The 24,878-nt window shown below is 32.2% G+C and overlaps 1 protein-coding gene across 3 annotated transcripts in view; it reads left to right on the top strand.

Annotated features, from left to right (window-relative positions):
* The first annotated feature begins 276 nt into the window (after positions 1-276).
* Positions 277-24,878, top strand: part of LOC143248881 (uncharacterized) — a 39,046-nt gene continuing 14,444 nt past the window's right edge. For 2 of the 3 annotated variants that reach the window (XM_076497770.1, XM_076497769.1), the window contains exons 1-3: positions 282-890; positions 14,840-15,067; positions 19,651-19,717. In XM_076497770.1, the coding sequence (XP_076353885.1) occupies positions 503-890; positions 14,840-15,067; positions 19,651-19,717 (683 nt within the window). In that variant the 5' untranslated portion in view covers positions 282-502. Of the gene's footprint in view, positions 891-14,839; positions 15,068-19,650; positions 19,718-24,878 lie in introns of all 3 variants that reach the window. The other variant, XM_076497771.1, reaches the window with a different exon arrangement.

The following is a 24,878-nucleotide window of genomic DNA, read 5'->3' on the forward strand; positions in this document are numbered from 1 at the left end:
AAATACCCGTAAATGTTCCATTACGATTATCGCTTGCCATTTGAAAATCATATAATAATAAATAAAAATACAACAAACATACATGTTCAGCTGTTTTACGGATATAACCTAGATAAAAAAAAGTATTTTTGCCTGGCTAACAAGTAATATTTGCCTTAACGGAAAGAAGTTGTAACATTTCTATCTTGTTATATTTGCGAATCAATTTAATCATTTCTCATAGTAAACATAATTATCTTAGATTCGAAAATGACCAACTATCAAAGAACGAATGACGCTATGTTCTAGTTTCACAATTAGCTTTTCCAACTATTGAGAAAGAAATTTTTCAGGCGGTTTATGGTGTTTGACGTCATATCGTAGTATAAACTACATGGCCGTTAGGGCTCGTGTTTGAAAGATATATCGATTATAATTTAACTTTTTAAGATCATCATAAATTATAACATTATTTTGTAAACTGTAATGTTGTGTAACTTACAAAACCGATGTATAAGAGTAAATGTCTTATGCGGCATTTTATGCAGGGCTTCGAAATGACCTTGTCATAATGTCAAACAAAAGTTTGTTGTTCATTTTAATTTTTGTTATGAGCAATATCATTATTAATGTTGTGATTAATAGTAATACTAAAAATCAAGCCTCGGCATCTGCTTTGAATGTTCAAGACAAGGGAGATAGACACCGTTTACTTCCGAACCAGGTTTCGTTCTTCCATAGTCAGAGAATTCGACCAAGTGTTCGAAAGCTCAGACAAGTACAGGATTTTCATTCGAATGTAAATGAGAGAGAGAACGCACAGAATTTTTTTCAGCATGTATTTGAAATCGAAAGTAGAAACCTCAATCATGGAAAAAGTAATAAGGGTTTTCAAACTAGTAGTAGTGAAGGTAAGTGATGTAATTTAAATAAGCTATACTTGCTGTAGGCAGATACTTTCAAATTTGTATTTTTCAGATTACTACTAGTAGTACTAATATTAATAATAAATTAATATTGGGTGATAATCAGTGCAGATTACTTACAGATACAATTAGCAACAGTAAATCTAATACTAATAATAATAGTATCATATAGTTGAGTGTAATTATTGGGGAAAGGAGATGTAGCATTTGATTTAATTTGTAAATTAAATTATATAATGCTTATTATGTATATATTTCTTATGTTTTAAAAACAAATTAATTGTAGATAAGCGTTGTTACTGTTTGTTCTTGAGTTTATATTGTTTATTTTTATTTATATGCTGACTGTTTTTTTGTCACATCTCATTCATAATTATGTGTGATGAATTGCATGGGTTAGTTTTCTAATATTGTTAAAATGCAGCAGTGGAGATCTGATCATCAGTTTTCTCTAAGAACTTGAAAAATCCCAGAGGTGTTACAATATAATATTTTGGGCCTTTGGCAATATAAATTATTTAAATCTTAGTTGTAAGAAGTATCCCTGTTATTATTGTATGCACAAGTTATTACATGTTATACATGAAATTACTGATGTTATCTTCTGTTAAGCTTCATCTAACTTCCAACTCCAGTGGATGACTAAGAGTGATTTGGCCCACCTAGGTTATTCTGTTTCCTTCTGCCAACCTACATGTACTTAATGTATACAGTCAAAAGGGTTAATTGAAGCACAGGAATGGGCCAAGATTAGAGTTAAAAAAAAAATGGAAATAAAGATAAAGGGTTTGAACACAATTGTGACACTGACAAGTGCAAATACAATTTGTTTACAACATTCATTATAACAGACTAATGGGCCAGTAGTATATGAGAGTAAATATATATTTGTAATATTTCATTTTTTAAGCATTCTTGTGGTTGGAAATCTGGTAACATTGCCCTCCCACAATGCAATGTCCTCATGACAACTGAGTTGAAGGGGCAAACGTGTATTACAACAAAGGAGAAATTTCATTCACTCTGTACACTTGCCTGCTGTGTGGGATCATATTTGTAATGACTACTTAAGTTTGTGATGAACTTTGGTTGTTCCAAATCTGCTAATATGGTGAAGAATTCTTGGGAATTCTGTTGTACAAATAACAAGTTGAAAAGACCTGTATTGTCCTTCTTTTTGATATCCAGTCCTTTAGCTTGCCTTAAAAGTAAGCATAAAATATTTGTGGGATTCTTTTCATAGCATAGAATAATCTTAAGACAATTTGTCAATAATTGTTTTAAAAACTAGTTCAGCACAATACTTTAACTTTTAAGAGACTACTGAAAAGGAGAAGAGAGTGTTGTGGCTAAAAGATATCAACTAGGACACAACCAAGAAGCAATATGACAGCTGTGAGAGTTAAATTTTGACCATAACTGTGTATTCAGCTCATTTCATATAATATAGAAGTTGTCTTGTGATTTTAATGCAAGGTATTTGTGTACATCTGGTTACTGCACACTGGGCTATTCTATCAGGGCCCAAGAGCTGGCAGAATGCTGTTAGGAACAAGAATCAAGCTCAATTAATTGCAACTTTACTCCATATCTCACGAATGTTTCAGCGAGCAACTTTTCCGTGTAGTGATAAGACCTTGCAGCTGATAATTGACTATTAAACAATAATATGTGAAGTATAAGTGAAGAATTTTCACAGTAGCTTCAGCAGTAACATGTAAGGTCATAGAAGGATGTGGATGATAGAGGTTATAGGTGATTCCTTGACAAGGTATGTCGACAGAATAGTTTTTGGGTTAAATAGGAAGAAAAGGTGATGATGCTATCTATGGGGATAGGTGGAGGATATAACTGTCAGAGCAGGAGATATAATAAAGGGGCCAGCAAAGGTGCAATTTTTGTAGGTGTTAATAATGTAGGGAAAGGTAGGCAAAGGGTTGATGAAGGCATTTAAAGAAAAAAGCTGTAACTTAATTGTGTCAGGGACATTGCCCAGAATTAGCTGTGGAGATAAAGTTATAAGTAGGTCACTGAGGCTAAATGGTCAGTATGCAAGGATGAGCAGATAGGCTGGTTGGACTTGTAGGATCAGTATGGTGGAAGGAAGGAACTTTTTGGAATGGATAGTTTATATTTAAATTGGGTAGGGGTTGGCTTGTTTGCTAAGCCTATTAATTCAGCTGTGAGGAAAGTTTTAAATTAAGATTAGAGGTGAGACCCAAAAAACTAAATACAAAATAATAGGCAGAGAAAAGTTTGGCATAAGAATGAATATAGAAGTAGTTATAAGGATAGACTTAATTTTTACTATAGCAATGCAAGAAGTATAAGAAATAGATTACTTTAGAGCTTTGGTAGGAATGAGAGATTTTGATATAATTGGATTAACTGAAACATAATTAAACATAGATGATTTTGATGACAGAAGTTTCTTTGAAATATAGGGTTACAGGATACTTAATAGTGATAGAGTATCAAAGAAGGAGAGAGGAGTGAATTTATATTTAAAATGTGAGTTACATCCTAATGAAGTTGGATTTTAAATATAATAGTAAGGAGATTGAATCTAAATAGATTCAATAAATCCACTAACATATGGGTTTCTGTTAGTGGATAAAGAGGAGAATTTGTTAGAGACCAACAAGTTATATTGATGAAATTGGTGAGAAACTTTACAGTAAAATTAAGATTTCATCTGTTAATGAAGTCATAATTATAGATAATTTTAATTTCAGGAATATGAGTTGAGAAGTGCTAGTCAAGCCATTAGAGAAAAAGGTTTTTGGAAACTGTTTAGGATGGCTTTTTTCTCTAGTTAGTCAACACACCTGCTAGAAACAATACAATTTTAGATGTTCCCAGCTGAGACAGCAGTAAATCTATGGACTTAAAACACTAAAACCAAGAGTTCAGTTCCTCTTGGTGGACACAGCAGATAGCTCGATGTGGCTTTGCAATTAAAAAACACAACAAAAACTATTTTAGATTTATTGTGAACTTCAAATAAAGAAATGATCAAGAGGGTAGAAATTGGGGAACATCTGGGTGCAAGTGATCATTGCTCTTTTAGTTTGTGTTTTGCTGCAAAAGAAGGTAAAGAAGAATGATACTTTAGTTACAAATTTCAAAGAGCAAATTTTGAATAGATACAAAAGGAAACTTGTTGTGAATTGGGCAGCTGTATTTGGAGACAGTGATCAGATGTGGGAAAGATTCCTAATAGAAAGAAAAGGGTGCCTGCAAGTAAAAACCAGCTTGGCTTTCAAAGAGTTCAAGAGATGTATTTTAAAGATGGCTGGAATGGGTATTAAAAACTTTAATTAAAATAAATACTTTCAGATTGTCTTTGTTAACCAGAAGATGACCCAAGAATATTGAAACGTTGTTCTGTACTTTATTTTAATTAGTTTTTTAATACCTGTACCATCTGTCTTTAGAATACATTACTTTGAGTGGGTTTCTCATCATTATGAGTTTGAGAGAGAAAATTAAAGAAAAGTATCACAAGTTTAAAAAATTTAAATTGACTGATATGACAATAGATATAGAAGATAAAGTTGGTAAAACAAGAAAATAGAAAAGAAAGTGTGATAAAAGGTTAGCTTAAAATGTAAAAATTAACAGTAAGGATTTCCTTAAATACATTAAGGGTAAACAAAATGTCAGATTGAGGATAGGGCTGTTGAGGGATAATAATTTTGTGTTTTCTTCAGTCTTTACTTACAAAGATTTAAGCAGTATTTTATATCTTGAACAGTTTATTAATGGAAATGAGATCAAACAAGGTGTCTGCATTAATTATAAGCTAATTTTGAAAAACATTTGGAAATTTAAAAAATAATAAAGCTCCTGGGTCAGATATTTCCTCAAGGGTTTTGAAGAAGTTTAAAGATTGGATATATTAGCCACTAAATATTACTTTTTGTCAGTCCTCGAATAATGAGCAGGTACCAAAAGATTGGAAGTTAGCTGATGTAACTCTTGTTTTCAAGAGAGGTGATAAAAATTGTCCCAGTAATTATAGACCCATTAGACTTAATAACAAAGTTTAGAATTTTATTGGATAGTCAACATGGTGTCACTAAGGGAAAATCTTGTCTTACAAATTTTTTGGTATTCTTTGAAAAGGTTACTGCTGAGTATATGAAGATATGGGTGTAGATTTGGTATATTTGGATTTTCAGAAACTATTTGAAAAGCTACCACATAAAAGGCTTTTAAAAAAAGATCATAGGTGTAGGGAATAAGTTAACTAATTAAATTCAAGAGTGGCTGGATGAAAAAGAGCAGGAGGTTTTTATAAATTAAATTCAGTCAAACTGGATTAATAATTTGGGTACCTGAAAGTTCAGTCTTTGGAACATTTCTCTTTATAATTTACCTCAGTAACATAGATGAAACAACTGTCAGTAAATTTACTGATTATATTAAGATCCTGAGTGTTGATGGCTGGATGCTGTTTCTTTACAAAAGGATTTAAATCACTTGTTGAGTTGGACAAATAAATGGCACGTGGATTTTAATTATAATAAATGTGAGGTAATGCATGTGGGTTATCATAATTTGAATTATAAGAATAATTTGGATGGAAACAATCATAAGTGTTATGAAAGAAGGGATCTTGGTATAATAGTTACTCAGTCTCTGAAGCCATTAAGTCAGTGTGGTTTGGCTGTTAGTAGAACTAATAGAATTTTAGGTTGTATCTACAGAAATTGAAAACAAGTCTAAAGTGGCTATAATTTCATTACACAGGTCACTGGTTGGGCCACATTTGGAATATTGTGTTCAATCTCTAGATCCTTACCTTGGAAAAGACATTGAATTATTGGAAAGGGTTCAGAGAAGTGTAACTAGAATGGTGCTTGAGTTGGAGGGTTTATAATACGAGGAGAGGCTGAAAAAAAAAGAGAGTTAAAGGAGATCTGATTAAAGTGTGTAAGATTGTAAATGGAATTTAGTGTTGATGCACCATTGTTCTTCATGCTTAACAATGAGAACAGTAGGACTAGGGAGGGCACAATTATAGATTTTGGAAAGGTAGGAGTCATCTTCGGCTAAGACAGTTTTATTTTTCTAATAGGATGGTTGGCTTTTGGAATGGGTTGCCTTCAGTGTTTGTAGAAGCAGCAAAAATTTGATTTAAGAGAAAACTTGAACTATAACTTGGTAACACTAGCTTTGTGTGTTTATTAAGTTTTATTTAGTTTAGAGGATGGGGTAGTCGAAATAAACCAGTAGGTTCCTTACTGTCTCTAAAAATCATGTTAAAAGGAGTAGTGATACTTTTAGATAAGTATCTGAATAATTAGGATTGGCTTTAAGGTTTTTTGTTTTTCTCTTAAGTTAATTTAGACTGTGGAATAACTAAGACGGACCAATAGGTCTTATGTTCCCATAGTGTTGTTACATTATATATATAGTTAATTTCTGTAAATTGTGTATACCCAGCTGTACTTGCTTCAGTTATTTTCTCTTTTGTCAAGATGATAGTACCGGGAAGAATCACATGGCAATGATGATACACTGACCTACGAATACAATACAATGCTAATATAACGTAATAGATAAGATACAGAATAGAAATCTCTAAACTTTTTTATTATGTTATATCTCCCTAACCCACTTTTATATACATAACTTGCCTACCACCAGATGCAATATTTTTTACAGTTTATTTTCTGTTTTTCATTTGGTGAAAGATTTGTGGCATTCCTAGCCTAATGATGGGAAGGGCTGCATTCTGAGGAGATATTAAGATCCTGAAAACTGTTTTCTCTTGAAAAGAGAGTTAGAGAGGTTTTGATTGAGATGTTTAAGATTATAAAAGGAATTGTCAGTGATAATGCATCACTTTTTTCATACTTAACAGTAAGAATTATAGGACAAGGGAATACAAATTTTGGCAGGGCAGGAATCATCTTCATCTAAGATGGTTTTGTTTCTCTCACATGGTGGTTAGCCATTGGAATAGGTTGCTTTTGGAAGATTTAGAGGCAGTAAATTTAAGTGCATTTAAGAGAAGGCTTGATAAGTATATGAAAATATTTTGCTTTAAGATTTTTTAAATTAAAAAAACAAATATTTATTAATAATTTTAGGTTAGTTTACAGGATGGATCAGCCAGAATGAGCTAATAGGTCCCATGTTGTCCTAAAACATTGTTGTGTTACATTCAACTTGCTGTGACAGTTTGAAAACTACTGATACAGAAATTGCACAAATTAGAAAGGTAGCTGTATTAATAATAATAATATGATAAAACAGGCCCATTATGTTGCTTTTATGAACCACCATAGACATTTATATTTTTATATATAGCCTTGATTTCCAAAATACTTATCCAATCTCTCTTAAACCTTCAGTATTGCAGTTTCTTTCACACCTAAATATTTAGGCAGCAAACTCTTTATTTCTGTGTTGAATTCCAAGTGGTAAGACATGAGTGAGCTTGAAAGTTCAAGTTTCTTTAGACCTAAATACAACTTAGTAAACTTAATAATGTAATTTTGTTGTATTGATATAGTAATTTATGGTTTTATTTGGTTATTCAACTGTATATGCAAAACCTAAAAAAAAACTTGTTTCATATCCTTTATGTGCAAAATTTGATAAGTCTTAGCAACCTGTGACAAACAACAAATGAGTACAAAATTAGTTAGTAGAAGAGAATTGCTCGCTATGCTCTTATATTTATTGTTCAGTATTTTAAGAAACGTAAGTGTAAGAACTTATTTGTAAATTGTAATAATGTATTGTAACTGAAATGTGACTGCATTTTACAGAATTCTACTCCATTAAAACAGAGGCAAGACAAATCAGTTTGTAAAGATATAAAGGCCAATTTTATATTTTTTGATACAGTTACTTAAGTGTGTGTGCATGGTGTAATTGCAACTTTAATTTTAGTCATGTACAACTGGAAGGTCATTACAATAATAATAAGTATATATAAATGTATAATGTTATGCGGTTTCAAGCTATTTAGACTAAACATTTGTTTTCATGTCATAATTTGTAGTTATTATAGAATAAAAAAAACATCTCCTTTTATGGTGGTTACAAGGTTGGTCAACTTGACCAAACCCATATAGAAATACAGTAATCAAAATAAGATGTAAAATGTAAATTTTTCTTTAAAATAACATTTGATAATAACCTGGAGATTATAAAGATATTGCATATGAAATTTGAAAATTTTCTAATGTATGAAACTATTTTTAATCTTAAAACCAAAATTGCATTGCAGGTTGGATATTCAACATTTGAAAAGAAAAAGGCATAAGAAAAACATTACTTAAACATTAAAACTTAATTAGAAAAAAATGTTTTTCATTATGGAAGCTTTGTTTTTTTGATAATATGCAAACTTTGGTGATGATATGCTTGCTTGTTTAAAAGTTATAGCATGAAAAACTACAAGGTTAGTCTCTGCTTATAGAGTTAACTAGTAGCCTGTGGTAATTTTCCAACTACTGAAGTTAGACTAATAGATTTATAATCTGAAATCTTCTAACACCTCAGACTGTTAATGTATTCATAAAAAAAATAGGTTTTGTGGCTCATAAATCAATTGTTTTTGTTTCCTTGATTTATTATTTGGCCAAGATGCCTTATGTTTTTTACTTTACCAAACTTGAATCTTGTTAGCTCCATATTAATTCAGTGACACCAAATAATTTTCTGGAGGAAGATATATTTGTAAACCCACCACACATATTCCCTAATAGAAACATTTAGTTGTTCATTCCTTGTATAATCGTGAACCCAAACCCTCTCATCTTTGTTTTTTTAAGGCAAATTTTAAACAAAATTAACTTTGCTGTTAACATTTTTTAACAACTGTTTGTTATATCTTCTTATTTCAGTTTCTTAAGATTCCTTTTATCCATTATTTAACACTTGTTTTGGCCTTTAAATCTTCTGTTCTACAGAGTTAAGTATACAATTTTAAGACCATGTTATAAACAATCTTTGTTGCCACATCCATTAATGCTTTACCTGAGGATCATTCATCTTGTAAATGGGACTGTAGCATAACGTAAATTGCAAAATGTTTTGTCTTAAGACCATTTTCCTTTATAAAGGAAAACTTTATAAAGTTTCTCTGACTCCAACAAATCCCAGTCAATATTTTTTAAGTTAAAAGCTCTCATAACTAAAGCCCCTTAAACTAATTTCCAATTTTTAATGAACCTTCTGTCTTTGTAACTACATTAAATACCCGTACAGTTTGACTGGATGCAATTCTCCTAAGTATAAGTAGCTGTAATTATATTTTTCTTTTTTTAACCACTATATATGATTTATCTGTATTCAGGAATTTCAAAACCATTTCTTTTACTGTTTGCCAATTCAAGCTAAGTTTTACTAATCCTGTGAAATATAAATCATCCATTGCAACTAAAACCTTGAAGTTGTACATTTATAATACTAAAATGTTTTTAAAATAATTCTGCTGGAACCTTGTGTGACTTTTCCTTATCCCTCTAACATTTCTATGGGTCTTTTCCTCATTGTGTTTCAAAAACCTCATACAATCTACACTGATTATATTAAGAACTATATTTAGTTGTTTTCTTTTAAATACCCTCAAACCATCATTTAATCCCTCACCACTCTGTATTAATTGTTTTGTTTGTTAGTAACTAAAATTATCTTTTGAAAAATAAAAGGTGAATTTGACTCCTATGTAAATACAGTCCATTCAATGTAATTTTTCCCTACAACAAATGGATCCTATAACAGATTTATCCATTCAAACTCTCCATAGTAATACGGAATTCATTACTCCAATAAAATAAACATGTTACTTTTATTTTAAGTGCCTTTATTAGTTTTCCTTACAAGTAGCTCCTCTGAATTTATTGTCCTTACATCAGTACCTCCAATATGTACTATTAAAGTAGCCTTTCTACTCATCCAGTTAACCATGTACTTGTCTCTAAATTATTTCATCTCCAGCATTTGGTAACATATCCTTATTTTTTCTGACCTTGTTTATTCCACATACCTAAACAAGAAATCATCAACCACAATCACTTCATTATTGAAGTGAATCTTCTGACCCTTCAGTTTTCCTCACTTATTTCTGGAACAGATATGCTAATTTCTTTTTCTCCAACCCTTTAACTATTCTATGAAGTTTATATGCTCCTGTAATTACTATCTCAGGTTCTTTCTATAGCTATTCTAGAAAGTTTTCATGCCCCAAAGCTAACTTCTCAGGTTCTTTCTTTCATTGTTGCTGAAACCATTGAGCTGCTGATTTATTCTTCCATGACTTTCTCCTTGAAGTTCTGTGTATCTTATCCATTCTCCAAAATTTGAAACCTTTTCTCAAAAAACAAATCTCCTCTTGGCACACCTTATAACAAAAGGAAAACTATCTCATTTATAATAAAACATAATATTATAAAGTATGAGTGCCTTTGGTCTATTGTGATTATCCCATTCATTTGAACACTTATTTGACAACATCTACCTTTTATTCCCATACACTGTAAGGCTATGAGTGAAAAAACAACAACAAAAAACATTAACTCTTTAGCAATGGGCTTGTTATAATATGTAGGAGTTAAGTATTTGCTATAACTATTGGTGAAGTATGTATATTTTCAGAACATTTGGGTACACTTGCAAGTCTTTTGGGCACAAAAAATCAAATTGTGTAATAAATAAATTTTTTTAAAGATTTGTTGGTGAAAATACCAAGCCTATTTCACTAGTAGTCCAAGTGTGAAGTGATTTTCATGTTAATTTCCCAAAAAGTCTTAAATATTATTTGTTTTCAGTAAAACTTTATATTTTGTCTGTTATTCTTTCTATTATAACTATAAAAGATCTGTCAAATAGACCAATCTAGTAACCACCATTAAGAATTAGGAAAGAAATATAAATTATGATTTTTTAGTTCTAGAATGACTATATAATTATGACAAAAAACACAAGCCATTTAGTCTAAGTAGCTTAAATCTCATAAAATTAAATATATATTATTTTTATTATATTAACCTTCCAATTGTGTCTGGCTAACATTACAGAAGTTATGTCAATGAAGTGCACATGTACTAGTGTTACTGTATCAAGTGATATAAAACTGAACTTTAGTCTCTACAATGTGATCTGCTTTAACTGTACTTTAGTGGCCTAGTACTTAGTAAAATATAGTCACATTTCAATTATTATATTTGTAGATAGATTATAATTATTTACAAATAAGTTCTTAAACTTATTTTTTTCAAAACATAGAACAGTAAATAAAAAAGTATAGCAATCAATTATCTTTTTTTTTTTTTAGGTTTTATACCTGCATTTGAAATATTCAAAAATCATAAGTAACTATATCAATACCTTAGAATTCAACTCTAAATTACCAAGTGTAGTAATTAGGCTGTATTTTGTCTAAAAAAAGTATGTAATTCATTCAAGTAGACTAAAGACATAACCTACCTGTTTGAAACCTTATTTTGAGAGAATGAGATAGCTTCTAAACACTTTAAAATGGCTGATCAAGTTGCTATGAGGATATTTTAATTATTTATTCACATTTCATGTATTGAAGTAAATGTATGTAAGGGACCATTTCCAAAAATGAAAAGAAGTGAGAAGAGCCACTGTGTTTGATTCAGTACACAAGCCATATCTCAACAAATAAGTGTTGTTCTTATTTTATATGCTAGCTTGTCAATATAGAAGTTTGAGTTCCTAATTCATATGAAACTATAGACTTAATATTTTGGCATCACAAACATCTAATTCAAACAAATGCTGCATTCATCAATATACCATGTGACTCACAAAAATCTGTTTTCAGGGTTGGTTTTTTTAATATTTATTTACTTTTAAATTAAGAAGTTAACTAATGTATAATACTAAAATTTACATTGTAATGTACAATTTGATACTAAACTTACTAACATAAAATAGTAGTTCAATAAAATATTGAATGCAAGTCAAGAAACACAAGTGACCCATCACAATGAGGTTAAGAGAAGGTTGTTTAGCCCAGCAAGGTCACTCTTCAAATGCATTTATTTATATCAAAGTTTTTAAAGAATCTCAACTGTAGTACATATCACATCATCAGGCAAATCATTCTGCTCATTTGTAACAAATCAATAAATAATTCTGTATTTAGACTTTCTGAACCTGTTAAACCCATAATTTTATGCCCATTCTGTCAGAATTTTTTTCATGATGTTCTAAGAATTATCTCCTTATAATATTTCTAGTCTGTTAAGGTGGATAATAACATTTGGATTAGGTTTCAGCAAAGAGATTGTCACTGTTTGATGAATAAATTGTAATTTTTAGCTGGATGCCAGCATCATCTGCTTAGGTTTATGGAGTTAAACCTATCAATCCTAATACATTTTTCATTACACTACTTGTAGAAGACCATTTGGTTTATTCAGTTTCATTACTTTGGGATAAGTTCACTTAGTAACATAAAATTCTATAAGATATTTATTGTTAAGTACTACTGAATCTCTGATTCCATAAGAATGAAATTACAAGACTGGACACAAAGTAAAATGTAGAGTAAACAGTATTTATTACAAGTATATGTGTACTTATTTTTATGAAACAACAGATTACTGCTTTAAATGGGTTTGCTATGTCTTCTATGAGGACTGTTGATTCTACAAAGTTTAGCATTTTTTACTTTGTAAGCAATGTTGCATTTATCTAGTGACCATTATTACCTACTTTATATGTCATTGAAACTTCAGCCAGACTGTATCCTAGAAATAGAACCTGAAAAACACTACTGTTGACATCTTTGCATAATGTTCAGCAATATAAAACAGAACAAGCATTATCTTCAGAAAATAACAAAGTATAATAGAATTAGATGAACTTAATGGTTCTATCAATGTAAATACAGTAAAAGATAAACTCAAAATGTGTACTATTATAATAAGGAAAGATAGGAATATTTAAATATTACAACTGATTAGTTCCTAATATTCACTACCTGTATTAAACCTCTATTTCAATGACATTTAAGAACACTGTTTCCCGAACTGTGTTACATACTTTCTCTAAAGATATGAACGCGACCTGTAAATAGTGCACACAAATAATTAGAGAAAAAAAAAGGAAAAATACCACTGACTGCAAAGATCATGTTAGTATGAAAGGTTTCTGAAGTTTAAAAAATTTGAGAACCACTATTCTAGAAATATATCCCAAACTTTATGCTACTTCATAGTTTAGATGATGTAAACTAAATATAATTCTAATATCTTTTCTTTAAATGTAGTAACTTTCATGTAATAGGTGTCCTTGTAAGAGAATCAAAACTGCATCTACAACTCTCATGCAAGACTACAATAATCTCAAACACTCTAACACAGTAGATGTTTTTAGGGTTTGATGAATAACCTAATTCAAATGTTTCTGCCTTTATTCACATCAAGGCTCCTTCCACATAATAAGCAAGTATTTAGCATGTTTTATGAATCCTGTTCTTTCTCTTGTTTTCATTTGTCCCACCTTAGTTAAGTTTGTAAGATTGAAGAATAGTGAAATTTTCAGATACACATATTTTCTTAAGTTGTTAATATCTTATTGCACTGTCTTCACTTTCTGTCTCTTTTTCACTGAAAGTAAGAGTCCTTAGAGTAAGAAGAGACCTAAGTTGCTAGGATAGCCAAGATGTTTTTTTTACCAGTTTAATACTTGTGTGTGAAACTTGTATAAATGACTTCATGTTGTTTTTTCTTTCACAGCTTCAGACCATGATCCTAACAAAAGTTGTATTAAAATGATAAATAAACATAACAGAGAAATAGTGAAACATTTAACTGCTGTTTTTTTTGTTTTTTTTCATGATAAAAGTGAAACTCTTGGTGCTTAGATGGTTTTAACATTACGTAGGGAATATTGAAGAAACAGTAGAACTGTTAATTTGATTCCTTTTCTGTCTTTTGTCAGAAACCATTTGAAAGTCGGTGTTTAATTAAAGATATTAGAAAAGGTTTTGTTTGTCTTACCAATTTGTTTGAACTTATTTGATGAAAGTATTCTTCTTGTAGGATGAGGTTCATCCTTGTTATTGTTTCCCTGAACTTTCAGAAATAGATTTTGTGAGACTGATTAACAAGTTTGATTCTCATGAGATTGGCAGAAAAGTAAAGAAATTAATTATAAATTGCTTTAATGGTAAAAATAAAAGTGATATTAAGTGGAATTTTGTAACCAATGAAGTGTCATTAGGTGGTCTCTAGTATTTATGAGTTTGGACACTTGTTAATTATTTTTATAAATAATGTGGATTCTAGTAGCATTTCTGAATTTTATGGTGAAACTAGAAGTTAATGTTTTGAAGAGCTATTTCTGTTCATAATGATTCTCTTATCATAAGGGATCTTGCATAAGACTGGTGAGTTATCACTTGGAGCACAACTTACATGTACTAAAGGAAGAATATAAGTAATTGAAAAGGGTACAACGATGGGTTACTGAAACAATCCTTGGTTTTAAGTCATTTAGGTTTGTTTTTTTTAAGATAATCATATGATATAATCTAACAAAGGTTATTATTTTTATATTAATCCTAATGTAACTGGGAATGGGTCATACATTTCTGTGTGGTCATGCAAGATTGAAATTATAAAATTATGATAATAATCATAATGTTATAAATGAAATCTAAGTACATGTGAGATTTTATATTTGTGACAAAAGCACAAAACATGGTTACGATGTATCAGCCCCTTAAAGAAACATGGTGTACATGTGTAGTTAAACGAGCTGAAGTTGTTACCTGGTAGTAATTAGAACGATAAATTGTTCATATCTTTTATGACTGTATAAAATATTGTTCTTAAGGTCATGTTAATCTTCAATATATATGCACAATTTTTGTTCCTAGGTTTCTGTTACTTCTTTTTTATGTAAAGCATCAAAACTATACTGTTATTTAGATGTAGTAACAAGCAAAAATGAAGAAGAAGATAGTGATGAAATTGGAACACTTGATGATAAAGAAGTGGAAAAGATCTCAAATTTGAAGTTTGGGGATGATAGAAAAATGGTCTTTCCAACTGTGAATCACTTGAATAATTCAAACTTGACTTTCTCAAAAGGGTATTTGTATAAAGAGCCTCTGAAGAAAAGTGATGAGTCAGTATTTGGAGATTTGTACTTTGTTGGTAAGTAAACACACATGGTTGATTTCTCTTTAAACTTGTTCTTCAAAAAATGCATTAATTAGCTTTTCATTCATTGATAAAACTTTTGTACTTATATGAAAAGGAAACTGTATGCATACATAATACAGAAAATATTTGCTGAATATTTTATTAATGGTATGACAACTGACTAATTAAAAGAAATTTGTCTCTAGGTGGGACAGGGGTAAGTCTATGGATTTACAATGCCAAACTCATGGTTTGATTCCTCAGTGGATAGAGCAGATAGCTTGATGTGGCTTTGCTGTAAGAAAAATATACAAATCAAATTTAATGGCTGTTGAAGTAATATTTTCAATTGGTTTGTTTCATTTGTGAATGTATGAATGGACTGCAGTCTTTTAATATTAACCTTTATGATATTAATGCCTTTTATAATTTTATTCTAAAATTTTATTCAGGTCTTCTGTCCCCTTTTTTAACATAATATGATCAATATATATGATAAATCCAGTGAGCTATTTTTTAGTCTTTGTTTTCCTGTGGAAAAGTTCATGATTGGTCAGATATATTGATTTGAGCAATTCTGTGTTTTTTCCATGTATTTTTAACTAAAGGATAATATTTTAATAACTGATATGATTTGTGATTTTGATTATTGAAATCGTTTCTGTAAAAAAGGCTAATATTTTGTGGTTGTAACATAAAAGAGTCGCAAGTAAGTTGATGTTTACAAGTGTAAACACTGGAATTATCATTTAATCATTATAACAAAGGAAATAGTCTTTAGTTGAAAAATATGAAATGAAAATACAGGTGGTATCAATGTTCTGAACAAAAAAAAATTGTCTCAAAAGTCATTAAGTTAAAAAACATTAGGAGTATCATATAATTGTTTGTGTACCTACACTAAAATATGACTGAAGAACCCTATTTTTAATTAAGTTCAGAATAAAGCATTAGACAACTAAGAGCATTTATAAGTTATAAAATACAAACAAAATATAAAAAAATGTTAACAGCAGCAGTACCACAAGAACAAATAGTGTTTTTGTGAAGTTAAAAGATACAATTACATACTGATTTTAAATCAAGTTTTGGGTGTTATAGCTTCTGATGAGAGAATTTCAATCTTTATTGCTTATTCTTCTAATATAAAGCATTTATTGAAAAAAAAAAGTAAAGCAAAAAATTGAAAATTTCACAATTAACCAGTTAAACTTCCACATGAATTTATAGTTTGTAATTGTTAGTTTGTATTTGTTGCTGTTGATATAAGTTTGATGAACTATTTATATTTATTTGATCTTGTTATGTTTGCCATTTTTATGCAATTGGTAATGTGCACCTGGTAATTGTTGAGATACTGATAAGTAGAACTCTACTGAAGTGGAATTGCTAACTATATACAGGAAATTAAACATGATGTACATGTGTATTCCTCCTGAGCAAATATTGGTGTCACCATATTCATTGTACCACAGTAGTGTGTATAAAGATTGTGTAATACTTTCATGTATACTAAAGTACATTTTGGGAAAATGTTGTTTATTACTGGGAATGCACTCTGAAGGTATAAAATATTAGAAAAATTAAACCTTTTTCTAAGGTAACCCTTCAAATGAACAGTGTGCATTCAGATTATTTTATAAATTGTTCAAATATCATGACATTGTTTTATCTGTGTGTTTATTTATTGTAGAACTGTATAATGTGTTTTAATACAAAATAAGCCTAAACCAGAATTCTGCACAACAAAAGAAAATCATCAGGGCAGAACATATAATACAAAGTATAAAATTTGTTCTAATTTTGGAAGTAACTGGAAGTAGGACCTACATAGTAGTGAGGGATACATCTATATCAGTTTTAACTTATGTTTGCAAAGCCTCACATGTAAAGAAAAATTAACAATAAAAATTAAAACAAACTAAGAGAACAGTGTGTGTTCAAGACTGCTATTTCACATCTCTATCATCCTTCACTGTCTGTAGACAGTTATAGGAATGTGGCTACTCTTGGAAGAAAAGAAGCAAACATTAGGTAAATAAAAAGAAACAAAAAACAATTCCTATCATTGGGGCTCACTAATAACAAAATCTTACCTCCAAAAGTTGGCACTCCAGCCATAGTTTTAATAATGTAAGCACAAACTAACAAGTTAATGGTTGTTGTACAACAGATAAATTATACTAGAATAAAGTCTCAGAACTGAGCTGTTTAAATGAATGAAGCCTAAGACTGATATTGGTATATCCCTTCTGCTCTGAGTCGGACTTCTGCAGTTAACTCCAGAAACCAGGACAAATTTTATAACACACTTTATATGTATAGCCTGTGCCCTGGGGACTTTATTTTGTAGTACAGCATTTTGGTTAAGGCTTGTTATATAGTATAAAAAACATAGAAACAAATGGGAGTAAGCCATTAAAATTGCAGTTCCCCTTTGTGTGGGATACTTCATCTAATCTTAATGTGGATGTTGGTTCCCAGTGGCCACGTTTTGGATCTGGAGTATTACTGGATAGAACGGGAGATAGAAGGCTTGTGGAGATAGAAATGGATATTATTTTCAGATTCAGTTTGTAAGAATTACTGTAGAACATGTAAAAATGTCAAGATAAATAAAATCATCACAGGTTTTGTAGAATATCAAGAATGGTGTGATTAGAATCTCTACTCCTGTTGTACTGAAACGTGTTTAGCTATATTAACATTTTGGACTCGGCTTTGCTATGAACCTCACTTCATACTGAATGATGATATGATTTACTCTAGCTTATTTGATCTTCACATGGTATGGTTGGGCCCTGTCTAATTTAATGTAATTGAGAATTCAACTTGTATTTACGAAATTTGAATACTACATATCTTACTCTTCCACATGTTTTTTATTTACAAAATTCTTAAACATCTCTGTGTTCTAATTTTTTAACACTATAAATCTGGTAGAGGTCATGTGATAAGTTCAACCTGAGGAGTAACTTTTTTGTGACTAGATTTCAAGAGATTTATTTGTTATTTGTGTGGAACAGTTGGATTTTATTTTTCTTGACCTCATGCTTGAGTGATACTTTGTGGCTATCACATGAAGTGGGGATATTTCCACATTGTGGTGACCTTTTCTGATTTCTCAGTTTCATGGAAGCTGTAATATGAGTTTGGCAATTTTTAAAATAATCGGATTCATCTATACAAGCATTTTAATCTTCTGTCGAGGGCCAAAACTATATTAAAGTCATCCTGTTCATCTTTGCACCTATTCAAGTGCTGATCATATATGTTTGAGTTTAATTTTTATTTTATTGTGGTTAATTTCTTGACACTTTAGCAATCACTTTATTTATTAAATTCTTTGTTTTTCTTATTACAGTTAAGGTGCTCCATTTTATTTTTCACTTCAATGTTATGCCTTGTCTCTTGTATTCCACCTTTCACATTTTCTTCTGTGTTTTATATTGAGAAACCTCTCATTTTTGTAGAAATCACAAAGTTATGTTGGAATAATTTTGAATTGCCACTTATTCACATTCCTATGCAAATTGTTATATCCATTCATTAAAGTACACATGGCTTACATATGTTTAACCCTTCACAAGAAAAACTCCAGAACTAATTTTTGTCACAGTTTTTGGAAGAAATTGGTGTTAATAGTTGTAATTTATAAAATCTAATATATAGAATCTGTAAGTGTTTAATATTTAACATCTGCACCAATAATATGTTATCTAAATTAAATGTATCTTGATAATTTCATAACAACACCCAACATTTATCTAGCATTATTCACATGAAAAAATTCTACTGGCTGTTGTTTTCTTTTTTTTGTGAGGCTCATATCTTTGTCATTAGTTTTCTTCCTGGATATGAAACAGGAGACAGTTGCAAATTTTGTCAACCAATTTTCTTTAATGAAAGATTTAAGGCTTTCAAACAGTCAAAGGTTTTCAATTGTCAATATAACCATAAGGTATATTTATGTTTGAATATAGATAATCAGATAACTATTTATCATTATATTTCCACACATAAAACATGTCTTTGTAAAGAATTATAGTGCTTTACTCTGTATTATAATGTATCGTGTATTACGTTAAAAGTATACTTTTGCAATGATCAAAAATATTAACAGTATTAGCTGTTAGAGTAAACGTTACTTTTGTGATATTTCTTTTGCCAACGCATCGCAGATGACTTTTTATGATGCCCAACTGAGGACATATTTTGAGCCCATATTGTGCATACATCTATGTTCTAAATAAGTGTAATGCATTCTCTTTCATAATCAAGATTTCTTTTTATATAAACAGCCATTGTTGCTGGATTTGCTGCTCTGTTTGGAGTATTCTCTTTCATAATCAAGCCATTGTTGCTGGATGTGTTTGGAGTTATTGTGCATTCTCTTTCATAATCAAGATTTCTTTTTATATAAACAGCTGCTGGATGTGGAGCTGCTGCTATGTTAGGAGTTATTGTGCATTCTCTTTCATAATCAAGATTTCTTTTTATATAAACAGCCATTGTTGCTGGATGTGGAGCTGCTGCTATGTTTGGAGTTATTGTGCATTCTCTTTCATAATCAAGATTTCTTTTTATATAAACAGCCATTGTTGCTGGATGTGGAGCTGCTGCTATGTTTGGAGTTATTGCTATGGGATATTGTTTCTACACGTAAGTATTTTACGTAATTTATTGTAGATTCTGATTTGAGTCTCTTTCAGTATGAAGTTAGTTTATATCAAAATTAAGATTATCCTATATGTGAGTTCTGTATTTTTCAATTCATCACTTTGTTTTGTCTTTTGTATTCCACTTTTCACTCTTCTTCTGCACATAATATTGAGCCTTACTTTTACAGAGATGATTTTTAAAATTTGTAGATGTAAAATAAGTTTATTTAACCCTATTATACACATTTAAATATACTTACTTCAGTATATGATGTGAATAACCAACATTTCCGTAGTCACTTTGTCAGTCAGTATAAAATGCTTTGAAGCCATCTTGTTCTTTTAAACCAAGATTTGAAGCAGGTAGGTTGTCTTTGGTCTGCTTGAAATTACTTTAAAAAAAAAAACAAAAACTACAGCTTTGTTATTGAGCTTGATAAATTACAGTGGAATTTTATGGCACTGATATAGTTTATGTTGTTGTTTTTTTCAAATGTATATATAAAACCTAAAAAAAACTTTTCTTTTCATATCATCAGCATGCCAAAGTTGATGAGGCTTAGCAACCTACAGCAATTAGCAAACAAATGCAGAGTTTGTAACAAAAAGAGATAATTGTTTGCTATGCTTATAATAATTGAAATGTGACTATTTACAAAATATCAGTCCTAAAACGCAGTCAAGACAGGTCACTTTATAAAGCCTAAAGGTCAGTTTTATATTATTGGATACAATAACATGAGTACATGTACACCTTGTCAATACAAGTTTTGTAATATTAGTTGTGCATAACTGGAAGATCACTATAATAAATATATATAAATGTATAATGTTGTGATATTTAAGCTATTTACAAAACATTTGTGTTTTTATGTTATAATCTGTAGTAGCTCTAGAACATAAGTATAATTAATATTTATTTGTTTATTTTTTATAATGGTTACAAAGTCAGTCAAATTTATAGACCTCACTTAGTTAGGGTAGAGAAAATAACAGGTGAAGTATAAATATCTTACTGGAAACAAGTATTTGGAATGTATTTAGGCAGTTTAGAGATTACACAAATAATACTTTATATTTTTAAAGCAAAGAATAGTTTTTAATCCTGACATGAATCACTTCATGCCCAGACCAGTAATGAAACAGATTTTATATTTTATAAGCAAATCTTTATTTAAAAATCTGATTTTAGTGTACAACTTTCAGTCATTACTAAAAGTCTACCACATTTTGTGAAGATATAAATACTGCATCAAAAGTTGATATTATAAATTCTTAATGTGTATGTTGTACTGATCCTGTCACAAAAGGGTTAAATAAATGAGTTAGCAAGTGTATTTTATTACCTACATTTTTCCATTGGTGTGGATTCCTGTACGTGGTGAGGGGACCTTTCAGGGAAGGTTCTGTTCTTTCTGGTTACCTCCTCTGGGATCTAAACATCCACCCACGTGTTTACCATGCGTGGCGACCTGTTAAAGGGAGGAGAGGATTCTGGTGGTTGAGGGGTCCAACCCTAACACACCACTTTGGCCTTGCATTCCTGTAGACGGGTGGCCCCCCTGGGTTAATCGGCTGGTCCACTTGGGCTAGAGTCAACCCAAGTACCAGTGTTGGAAGTTCTCAGTGGGTGTTGTGGACATTGTGTCTGATGCTGGTGTTTGGGTATAGTTCTCACAAAACCCTGGCATTGCTGCAATGTCCTTGCATGACATTGTACTGCATCCCCTCGTAGGGCTCCATGGTGGGTGGGGTCAGTGGGCACCGAAATTTTCTTTTTTCCTATGGATCCTCCTACAAAAAATTCAAATAAAATAGTGAAAAAACAGTCAGTTGGTAAACGACCACGTCTTGAAGACTCTGATCAGCAATCTTCAACATCTGTACCACCAGTTGTACCTCATTTTCTCATCCCACATTATCTTTCAGAAAACCCTTTGGGACAAATGTCCCCTTTTTTTTTTATTAAGAAGGGACTGGAGGGACTTGCTGGCTCTCCAAAGTCAGTAAAAAAGCTTCAATCTGGAGACATATTGGTTGAAACATCCACATCCCAACATAGTGAACTCCCCTTGAATTCAAAGGTTATTGGAGATGTATTTATTGAGGTTAACCCTCATGTTACCTTGAATTCATCACGAGGAGTTATTGTTGAGAGGGATTTGAAGAATGTCCCTGAGTCAGAGATTCTCGCTGGTTTCTCCACTCAAGAAGTTTCTGCAATGAGGCACATTTCCACTCTCAAAGATGGAGTTACACTGCCAACAGATATTCTCGTTTTGACATTTACATCACCATGTGCACCTGCCACCATCAAGGCAGGTTATCTAAATTGCAAGGTACAGCCGTACATTCTAAACCCTCTCTGATGTTTCCGATGTCAGAGGTTAGGCCATTCAAAGATGTCATGTCATGGTTCCCTGACATGTGCTCGTTGTGGTGGCAAGGACCACGCTGTCTGTGAGTGTGAAATGGACCCACATTGTGTCAATTGCAATTGTTCTCACCCTTCCTATTTTCGTTCTTGCCCTAAATGATTGGAGGAAAAAGAGGTGCAACGTTTGAAAATGACTCATAACATTACTTATCCTGAGGCTTGGAAAATGCTGTCCACCACTTCATCTCGGACATATTGCTGCTGCACTTTGTTCCACCACTACAGTGGGAGTGCAGACAGATCTCTCTGTGCCTCCAAGAGAATTGTTCTCAAAACAAATGAAAAGCCTTTTGACCACCATGGTTAAAAACATTGATGAATCAACTTCCACACCCATCTCTGTTCCTCCCATACATTCCAACAAACCCCATGATCCACATCCTTTGGTTCCAGGTACAGACATTTCTTCAGATACAAGTTTCAAAACAATTATTCGTTCATGTCCTCAGTCACTGGAATCCCCTTCCAACAACAAAGACCTGCCCAATCAACCCAGTGCAGGATCCATAGAGGTTGATAGACCTTCCACGAATAAGGACATTAAGGAGAAAAGTCGTGGTCATAAACAGAAGGGTTCTCCAGCCAATTCACCTACACGTCTTTAAAAATGGCCATCTTGATGCAATGGAACTGTCAAGATTTACGTTCTAATCTGGATGATATCAAAATACTGATTGCCTCCTACCATCCTGTATGTCTTTTCTACCAAGAAACATTTCTAAAACCTGCTGATACAGTCACCTTTCTGTAGTTTTCTCTGTACAGAAATGACAGGCTGTGTGATGGACGAGTACATGAAGGGTGGCACTATTGTTTGATCAGCGTGTGCCCACTTTGTCTCTGTCACTCAACACACCCTTGAAGGCCGTAGCCATCCGTGTTTCCTTGGGTCATATCATCACTGTTTGTTCTCTCTACCTGTTACCTGGAGAGACATATGATCAATCATACCTTGATGCTCTCATTGAACAGTTTCTGTCTCCCTTTTTCATCCTGGGGGACTTTAATGGACATCATCCCCTCTGGGGAAGTGCTGATATTGATAGGAGGGGTCGCTCTGTAGAGCGTATGCTCTCTGATCACAATCTTTCTCTTTTAAATACTGGTTCTTCCACTTATTTTCACACACCTAGTCAGTCTTTTACTGCTATTGATCTCTCTGTTTGCTCCCCTTCATTATTCTCCCATTTTTCAGGGAGGGTCGACAATAATTCAGGAGGCAGTGATCATGGAGGTATGGCATTTTGCGAGACCTCCATATATATGGGTTGTGTGGCCATTTACCCATTTTTATTAAAAATATTTTAACGGGCAGGAGATTCCAAGTTTGTGTGGGTTTGACACTTTCCCTTTCTTTCCTACAGTAACTTGGGATCCCTCAGGGTTGTGTTTTGAGTGTCACACTTTTCAGTATTAAGATTAATACCATCACTGAACAACTCCCTCCCACTGTCGCAAACAAGCTCTATGTTGATGACTTTCACATCTCATGTCAGTCGTTGAGCATGAGATATATTGAACGGCAACTACAAACTGCCCTCGATCATGTACTGAAGTGAACCATGGCAAACGGCTTTAATTTCTTTCTCTCCAAAACCGTTTGCATGCACTTTTGCTGCCAACGGGGTATTCACCCTGATCCTGAACTCCGTATCGGTGAAGTTTCGCTGCCAGTGGTCCCTGAGACCAAGTTCTTTGGGCTTGTCTTTGACCGTAAGCTGACCTGTACATCACACTTAAAGAAGCTATGGGTCAAATGCACAAGAGCACTGAACATCCTCTGTGTCCTCTCTACCACCAGTTGGGGAGCGGATCAATGTTCTATGTTAAAGATATATCATACTCTTATTTGATTGAAATTCGACTATGGATCACTGGTCTATGGCTCTGCCAGACTCTCAGCTTTAAAGATGCTGGACTCCATTCATCATCAAGAACTTTGACTCTGCACTGGGGCTTTCTGCACCTCCCCAGTTCAGAGCTTATATGTAGAATCTAATGAACCTTCTCTGCACCTTCGCCATTTGCAACTGTCTTTACTATATTCTTCGAAACTTCGTTCCTTACCAAAGCATCCCACCTGGGGTTGTGTTTTCCTTCCTCAGTGGGCCATACTTTTTCGGAACAAACGATCTGCCGTTGCTCCTTTTGGCCTTCGCATACAGGCGCAATTGGATGAATTGAGTCTGTCCTTGGATAACATTGCAGAATCCACTGGTTAGCCCATCCCATCATGGCTTCTTACAGTCCCCAAATGTGACCTTTCTTTAAGTCATCTGAGAAAGCAGATATTTCTGATTGGAACAACCTTCTTTTATTTACTGAACATCTTTCAAACAATCTTTCCATTCCAATTTATTCGGATGATTCCAACTCAGGTCTCTGTGGGCTCTGCCATGGCTTGTTGTGGTTTGGTGGCTGTGCACACAATCCCCTCTACTGCTTCTGTGTTCACTGCAGAACTGTACGCCATTTCTCTTGCCCTGGATCATATTGAAGCTAAGCAGTACTCCAACTGCACTATTTATACTGACTCGTTTAGTTCTCTACTATTCCTGAAATCACTTCACGTTGGTTCACACCCTGTTCTCACTGATATTTAAAACCGACTGGCCCATTTCTCATTGACATCCACTTCTATCCAGTTTTTCTGGATACCAGGCCACGTTGGTATTCTCGTGAACGAGCTTGCAGACACGACAGCTAAATCTATCTGCTCTGGCAC

This window comes from Tachypleus tridentatus, chromosome 4 (assembly GCF_004210375.1).
Source record: "Tachypleus tridentatus isolate NWPU-2018 chromosome 4, ASM421037v1, whole genome shotgun sequence".
Lineage (NCBI taxonomy): Eukaryota > Metazoa > Arthropoda > Merostomata > Xiphosura > Limulidae > Tachypleus > Tachypleus tridentatus.